Below are 8,162 nucleotides of genomic sequence, written 5' to 3' on the forward strand. Positions count from 1 at the left end.
TACTGTGAAATTAGCATCACCATCACCAGCGGGTCACGGGTGGCCCAGACGGGAAGTGGGGCAGCAAACACATATGGGGTGCAGTATGTAGGCAGGGGAAGGGCTGACCACCGAGGCCCCCACTGTGGTGGCCCCAAGGAAGCCATGTGGATGAGGCCAGGGCCCTTGGCCGGCTACTTCGAGGTCAGAAGGTGAAGGGCGCTCTGCCAAGGAAGTACATCATCACCGGCATCCGCTCTCAGGGCCACACCGTCAGAGCTGGCCCTTCTCCACCCTGGGGTCTAATGGGGACCCGCCCAGCCCTGACTGGCCTCTATTTCCCCTTCCTCCCACACAGTGTCCGGACAGGACTCAGTTTCCTGCTAGGCCCTCTGGGCCTGGGGAGGGTCAGGGCCACTCATGGGGCCTGGGCGGCAGGTGGGAATCTGACATGGGCCCCAGGCACTTCCTCTGCAGGGAAGGCTGGGAGGGTGAATGCCCCTACTCCCACCCAGCCGCATGTCCCGGCAAGGGGAGAGGGTGGACGGCTTTGTGAACTGTGACCTGCTAGGCCCACCACTGGAGACCCACCCGGCCCCTGGGCCCTCCAGAGGGGCTCATGGATGCCTGTTTGTAATGAAGAGGCTGGAGACCTGCAGACCAGGACCCAGATCGTGTGCAGCACACTTGGGAAGACAGAACTGGGGACTGGCAAAGTGGCAAGGGAGGGTCCGGCAGAGCTGGAGGGAGGGCCACCTCTCCTGGGCCCCACGGGGGCTGGGGATTGGCCTGGGGCCACTTGGAGCCCTGGGACCGCTAAATTCCAGGAGAAACCTTCCCCTTCTGCCACCTCCCACCCCCAGCTTGTCCATACGGCTCCAGGTGGGCACCTGTCTCCAGGTGCAAGGCCTCCAGTACTCTGGCCAGGCCTGGCCAGCACTCACACCCTGGCCACTCCAATCCATTCCCCACTCCAAAGGGGAAACAAACCTGGCCACGTCCTGGTGGGAAGAGTGGTCCTATTGTCCAAAGTCCCACAGCCCAGAGAAGCGCATGATATGAACCATCAGTGTCAAGGAGCACCACGGAGCTGTCAGGTGGCCCGTGCAGAGCGGGTCACGGGAGGATGGGACCCGACCCTGCACCCCAGCCCCACTACCTGAGCTGCCCTCGGAAACAGAAACTAGGTGTCAAGAGAGTGCTTTGAAGTGGGAGAATTTGAGGGGAGTCCCACCTGCCCAGGGGAGGGGGCTGGGTCCCTTCCTTCCCTGAAGATGGGGTAGGTATCCCCTCAGGTCTAGGCAAGTGATGGGGGTCCAAGAGACCCGAGAGAGGTCTCTGAGAGCGGAGCTGGCTCTGATCCCACCCAGCTGCTCAACCGGGACACTGTGGGGAAGGTTTGTCCTCTGTCCTCAGGGCTTGGGGCACAAGAGGAGCCCACCACCTGGAGAAGGTGGAGGCAGAGGCCAATGGAAGCAGCAGGAGGAGGGGTTGGGAGAGAGGCAGGGGGCAGGGGGCTCCCATGTGCCAAAGTCCCTGCAGGTCCCCAAAGATCCCACATTCACGCTCATCACACCACTGCCAGCCCACTCCTAGCCACCAAGGCACTTCACACCCCTCCCGTCCAACTCCAGAGAGTTGCCTCTTTCCCCAGCCTGTGCTCCCCCCAGAGCAGCCAGGAGAGGAGGGAGGAGACTGCAGGGGCGGAAGGCTCAGGTGTGGGCCTGGGCTGGACCTGTGCTGGACCTTTAGACCTGGACACAGAGAGCCGTGATCGAACAAGACTGCTCCCATAACTGAAGGGGGACAGAAACTTATTTGACCTGCCTCACCTGTGTCACAGGATGGAGAGGGGGAAATTTGCCGGGACAAGTTTGAAGGCAGCGATGGCAGAAAAGTCCAGTCGTTTCATTCTTGCAGCCCATCCACTTCACACCGGGCAATAAACCGGTTACACAGGTCCCACGACCAGCCAAGGGCTGAATTCAGCCCTCAGACGTGATTTCTTTGACCAGAGAATATTTTGGATTAGCCAAGTTTTTTTTAAATCAGGGGATTTTACACCAGCACAATCTGGATTTCTTATCTGTCATAAAAGGCAGGCAGTCTGGCTACACAGGCCTTAATCCGTCTGAGGTGGCGACCGGCTGCAGCGGAGCAGCAGCTGCATTCTCTGTGTGGGGCTCGTAACCTTCAGTTCACCACAGACCATGCGCAGCTCCCCCAGCACTGACACCCAGTTGCCATTCCTCGCCCCGCCTTTGCCCTGACAACGTTTCCAGCAGATGTCTTTCACACATGGCCCTCTTCTCTTGTTCATGTTTCCTGATTGGCCCCCAGGTGTTTTTTATCATTGATTCTTAAGAGAAGCACAGGAAAAAGCTCAGAAGGAAATTCTTGCCGCGGTTGGTTAGGCGATAACAGCTGATTTTTATTTTTTCTATGTACTCTTCTACAGCTTCCAAATTCTCTACGATGAACACGGACTTCTTTTTAATATGAAAAGACAAATGAACTGGTAATTACAAAGAAAATCCTCCCCATCTTTAAGGCTGAGAGCCAGATCAAATGCTGCCTCCTACAGGAGGCCTTACTGGAGTCCCAGCCAGGAATGAGGGCTCCCCCAACCCTGTGCCTGTACCTCTAAGAGTTCTTGTCTCATGCATGCCTCCCACATTAGACTGAGAGCTTGCAGGGGAAGCGACCAGGTCTGGCCACCTGTGTCCAACAGAATTAACCGTGATGGGCTGCGAGGTGTGCTCAAGATCATCTGCAGGGGTTCTACGGAGCATGTCAGGCTCTACAAGCATCACCAGGGGAGGCGTGTCTCAGTCTTTGGAATGCTGGGGTGGAAACAAATTTGGACTGCTACGTTCCACAGTTCTTGCCACAAGAGGGCTTCGGGAGAGGCTGCGGGCCCCTGTGAGGTGTCGGCTTGGCAGTGGTGAGCTAGGGTGATGCAGCTGTGGAGAGGGCCAGATGGGAAGATGGGCCTAGCCCAGCCCAGAACGTTTATACTAAGCCAAGTCAGGGGCAGGCAAACGCCCATGCAGTAGATAAAGGTTTACAGTAGGCACCAGGTAGCTCTTGGGAACCACTACCCAAAATCCAGCATTGGAATCGGGGACTCCGGGCTGTGAGTGGAGGCCTAAGGAGGTCCAAGGAGAGGGAGGACCAGGAAGGGGAGAGGGAGGGCTGGGGAGGCTGACAAAGGGTGATGGCCCTGGGCTCAGAGGGCCAGCATAACGACAGCCCGGCTCCCTCCCTGGGCTGTCATTATGCTCCAGGGAGGGAATGCTCCTCCTCCAGGGGTCTGGCTCAAAGCTCTGCCCCAACTCGTTTCCCCTGCGGGCCATCCTTAGATTAAAATGACAGGGGCTACAGAGTGCTCTCATGGTGATCACCAGAGACAGAACAGCTATGGCACATTCCTGTCCTGGGCTGGGGCACAGGGCCAAGGATGCCACCAGCCTCCAAGGTCCAAGGCCTGCAGATTCCAGCCGTGAGGGCCAGTCCAGTGGTGGTGCATTAAGACCAGCCTTGAGCCCCCTGAGCTGGACCCAAGAGGCAAGTAGCCCCCCGGCCAATTCAGAAGGCCCAGCTTGGGAATCTGGCTGCCATGGCAACAGCCCCATCCTTCCGAGGTCCTTGGGCCTTCTCAAGTCTCTGGCTGGCTTGGCCTGGTTGCAGGGGCCGCAAGCAGCAGTGAAGAGAGACCGCAACTCTGCTTCCTCACATCGGCGGGGGGCTGGCGGCCTAGATGCGGCTGGACGAGGTGCTGCCCGAGCTGATAGGGAGCCTGGTACTGTCCGAGCTGCTCTTCAGAGGGGAGGGCCCACCCCGGGCCTGCAGGCGCATGGACCAGTACCAGAGGAAGATGAGGAAGCCTGTGGGGGGCACAGGGCTCAGAGGCTGGGGGCAGCCCCAGCCCAACCTCGCTCCCTTCCATTGACCCAGATCTACCCCTGTCCTCCTCCCTACACAGGTTCCCCACACCGATGTGATCCCCGGAGCACCTACTATGCGCCAGGCACTGGGCAATGCCCTGTACATCATCTCACTTTATTCTCTCCAGGTTCCCTGAGATCAGACCTCATCATTACTATTCTGTTTTACAAATGAGGAGACGGAGGCCCATGAAGATAAGGGGCTTGGCTGAGCCAGGAGTCAAGCAGCAGTGGTCAGCCTCCAGAGCCCACCTGCTAAAGTACCATGTGATATGCTCCTCCCCAAATCGTAATACTGTGATTTATTAATAGCTCAGCAAATGTGTGAGTTTATGGGCATCGTTTACAATCCCTACAGAGTCCCCCTCACTTCACAGATGAGAAAACAAAGACTCACCTCCCTCACACACCACTCCCATTGCATGGGGACCCCAGGCAATGGGGAGGACTTGGGCAGGAAAACAGGGAAGGCAAGGCCTCCTCCCTACCCAGCATGGCCAAAAACAAAGGTAGGTGTGTGTGTATATGTGTGTGTGTGAGATGTTGGGGGGCGGGGGTAGAGGGGTGCAGGTAGAGCAGGAAGGGACCCTGATGGCATCAAGCCAGGCCCTCATGATCCAGCCCCTCTGCTCCCCTCCCCTCCCCCCGCTCCCCTGCCTCACTATTCCTTAGCCGTGCTCCTCACTATTCTTCCAACACATAACCTAGTTCTAGCCTCAGGACCTTTGCTCATGCTTCTCCCTCTGCCTGGAGCACTCCACCCCTAGACCAGGTCTCCTCAGCCTGTAACGTGCGCTGCATCCCCTGGGCGTCTGTTACAAGGAGGATTCTGACTGGGCAGGTCTGGGGTGGGCCAGAGTCTGTGTTTGTAACAAGCTCCTGACAATGCTGATGCTGCTGGTCTGAGAAACACACTTGGAGTAACGGGCCCTTGATCTCTCCATGGCTGGATCCTTCTGTTGTCTTCAAATGTCTCCTATACAGAGAGGCTTCCCTCCCCCAAGTGTCCCCCACCCAAGCTCAGACTGTCCATCACATTGCCCACTATTACTTCCCTCCTCTCCTAGATGCCTTTTGATGTCTGCGACCTTGCTTGTCACATTTGGCCTTCCCAGTAGAGATGAGCTCTGTGGAAGCAAAAGGCCCTTGCCCGACCAGTTCACAACTGCAGCACTAGGGCTTAACACAGGGCCTGTGCACTATAAGTACTCAACAGAGACTTGTCACCTATGGCCTGGATGCACCCATTTTACGAATGGGAAGGCTGAGGTCCAAAGAAGGCCCTTCAGGTCATCTGGGTCATCCCTTCCCTGGTCTGTTCTCTATGTATGGGCACCCTGCCTGGGCCAGGGGGTGGGGTTTTCTCCATGCCTACCTTGGAAGGAGGTGATGATGCTGAAAAAGTAGAGGACCACAAGCTGGAAGGTGCCAGAAGCAAAGGAGAAGAAGACCAAGGCCCAGGGCAGGCCGAGGACCAGACTGAGACCCAGCAGGGTCAGCACGTGGGGCCACTTCTGGGCGTGTGGGCGCAGCCTCACGATCTGCACCACCATCGTGCCCAGCATGGCCACGTTGAACAGAAACACCAGGCTGAAGAGGCCCAGGTTGGTGACGTGGCTGACCAAGGAGTCCCGGATCCAGCACCTATGGGCAAGGGCACGAAGGCTCATTGCAAGGCCGGGCTGGCACGGTGCTTCCTGGGCCCTGGGCAAGCGCCACAGTGAGCCCGAGTACAGGGCAGCTGCTTTAAACACCACTGACTCCAGGGCCAAAAAGCCGCTCTCCTTTCAATTCTCCTTTATTCCTTCTCTGTAGTCAAGAGAAAGACTTAATTTGGTCCTAAAACGTTTTTAACACTTCTAACACTTGCTAGTCTCCCTCTTCAAAAAAAGCCAGACTTTAGGCTCACTGCTTTCATCAAGAATTTAGTACCAGGGTTTCCTTATTCCTGTGTTTGCTTTCATGACTACTCACTGTTTATGACAAGTAATGTTTATTTCCCATTTATAGTTGATATGATTTTTTTAAAAATACATTTAACAAGCCAGATGATTTAAAGAAAAATATTAAACAAATAATAATACAGATGGCACAAAGTGAGGCAAAATCAACTGAAATTTTCCAAACATTGAAGGAATGGAAAGGGTTCCTTCCTAGCCTAGGGCTCAGGAGCCCTGGATTCTAGTCTGGTTCAGGGGCACACACAGGCCAGGCCACCAGCAGCCTGGGTGAATTAGGTGAGTGGAGGAGGACTGGATTTCAGCCCCACTCGTCCCGCAGCTGGGTGCCTTGGAGCAGCGTGGTGTGGATTCCTGCCTTCTCTGGGCCTCGGCCTTTCCATTTTTCCATGGGAAGAAGACAGAAGGGTGCAGCAAAGGAACATGCTGGAGGCTCAGCTGCTCCAACCCATACTCCCACTCGCAAGTGGGGAAACTGAGGCCCAGAGAGGGGCTAGGACCTGTGCAAGGTCATCTGGCAAGTGACTGGCAGATCCAGGCCCGTTCTCACCCTCCCTGAGAAAAGGGTCACCCCAATACCTCCAGCAGCTTGGCACCCAGGAGTCTCCTGGTCAGCGTGACCTGGGCCCAGGCTACTCTCTGACCTCTGCACCATGAGGCCCACCTTCCTGCCCCCACTGCACAAGCCACTCACATGGAAGGGTAGATGACACTCTCTGGGGTCCTGTGCACAGCTAGGATGATGGGGCCGTAGTTGTTCACATCCACCAGTGCCACCAACGTCACCAGGAAGATGGGAAAGCCTGCAGGCAACAAAGCATGGAGCTCCATCTCCCACCCTCTGAGGCCTGCCCTCCCCTTCCCTCTGGTGAGACCTGTGGTCCCAGAGCTCACCCAGCCCCATCTGGGGCAGGTCCCCCAAGCTCGGACCCACCCTTCTCCTTTCCAGTTCTGGTTTCTCATCAAGGGAGCCCATCTCCCCTGACCTTACCCCTGCACCCTCAGCATCCCGGGGCCCCCTAGGGGAAAGGGCCTGCACTTCCCTGCTGAGGGGCTGGCTGTCACAAGGAGAGACTGGAGGAGCAGACAGGACATTGGTGGGGTGGAGGACAGTTCAACAGGGGACATCTAGAGTTATACCCCGAGGGGATGTCTGCCCTGGGCCTCGACCTTGTCCATGAGGTGGAGACTGAGAGCTCCCTGGAAGGGTTGCCCACCACCAAACACCTGGTTTTTGACAAAGAACCAACTCTGAAGGAATTTCATGTAAATCAGTGAAATGAACCAAGAAAGGGCCGAATGAGAAACACGGGAGGAGCAGCAAGTTGGGGTCGGGGACATGTGGAGGTTGGTGGTTGGTGGGCCTGTGCAATGTTCAAGGACTCGTGGTGTGTGCCCCTGGGCCTCCAGGTCTGACAAAAGAGAGGTCTGGGCCACAGGTGAACTGGGTTGCTGTTGGCCAAGAACAAATACCAGCGCCACGGGGAACCTGTTACCTGAGGTTCATGGGGATCCACAGGCAGGGCCACCATGAGCCTGGGTGAATCAGGTGAGGACTGAATTACGGCCCCACTCATCCACAACTGGGTGCCTTTGAGCAGTGCACAACCTGCACTGCTCCGTGCAGACGGTGGCTCCGTCTGCAAAGCCCACTTGTAAAAGAGTGACTGATGTAGAGAATATGTTAGCGTTTCTTGGGGACAGGGCTCATCACCTCATCTTCCTAAAGAGGACCTTGACCTAGCCAAGGTAAACAACCCCTGAGGATGGGTGAGTGAAGGAAGCAGTGAGGGAATGGTCAGAGGGGTAGATGGAGAAGTGGAACCAAGTGCCCATGTTTTGCCAGAAACCAAGAGGAAAAGGCACTGGGGGGCCCACCAACCCCCTCCACCAACTCACCCCAGCCCACGATGCCCAGCTTGAGCAGGTAGCCTGGCACATAGGTGCCGAAGACCTCGACCACGAGTCGGTAGAGGTTGTAGCCCTCGAGGCCCATCCAGGAGAGGCAGGCGAGCAGGGAGAAGTGCAGAAAGATGGCGCTGGCGCGGCAGGCAGCCTCGGAGCCTGCCAGGGCCACCGGCTCGCTGAGCAGGAAGCTCACATCCAGCAGGAAGACGGCCAGCAGCAGGTTCATGTGCACCTTGACGGTGTAATCCCTAGACTTCCTCCTGCACAGGGGAGGGTGGAGGTAGGGCAGGCAGGGTCACTCTGGTGGCCAGTGTGGGAAGGCAGGGAGGTGGGAGGTGGGAGGTGGGAGGTGGGAGGTGGGAGGTGGGAG

General features: G+C 57.0%; 1 protein-coding gene across 4 annotated transcripts in view; it reads right to left on the bottom strand.

Annotated features, from left to right (window-relative positions):
* Positions 1–2,047: 2,047 nt before the first annotated feature.
* ADGRG1 (adhesion G protein-coupled receptor G1) overlaps positions 2,048–8,162 on the bottom strand; it is a 40,808-nt gene continuing 34,693 nt past the window's right edge. For 3 of the 4 annotated variants that reach the window (XM_029208034.1, XM_029208045.1, XM_029208052.1), the window contains 4 exons: positions 7,784–8,052; positions 6,579–6,687; positions 5,302–5,570; positions 2,049–3,866 (listed from right to left, as the gene is read on the bottom strand). In XM_029208034.1, the coding sequence (XP_029063867.1) occupies positions 3,736–3,866; positions 5,302–5,570; positions 6,579–6,687; positions 7,784–8,052 (778 nt within the window). In that variant the 3' untranslated portion in view covers positions 2,049–3,735. Of the gene's footprint in view, positions 3,867–5,301; positions 5,571–6,578; positions 6,688–7,783; positions 8,053–8,162 lie in introns of all 4 variants that reach the window. The other variant, XM_029208061.1, reaches the window with a different exon arrangement.

This window comes from Monodon monoceros, unplaced genomic scaffold (genome assembly GCF_005190385.1).
Source record: "Monodon monoceros isolate NGI ecotype Baffin Bay Population unplaced genomic scaffold, NGI_Narwhal_1 Super_Scaffold_10, whole genome shotgun sequence".
Classification (NCBI taxonomy): Eukaryota; Metazoa; Chordata; class Mammalia; order Artiodactyla; family Monodontidae; genus Monodon; species Monodon monoceros.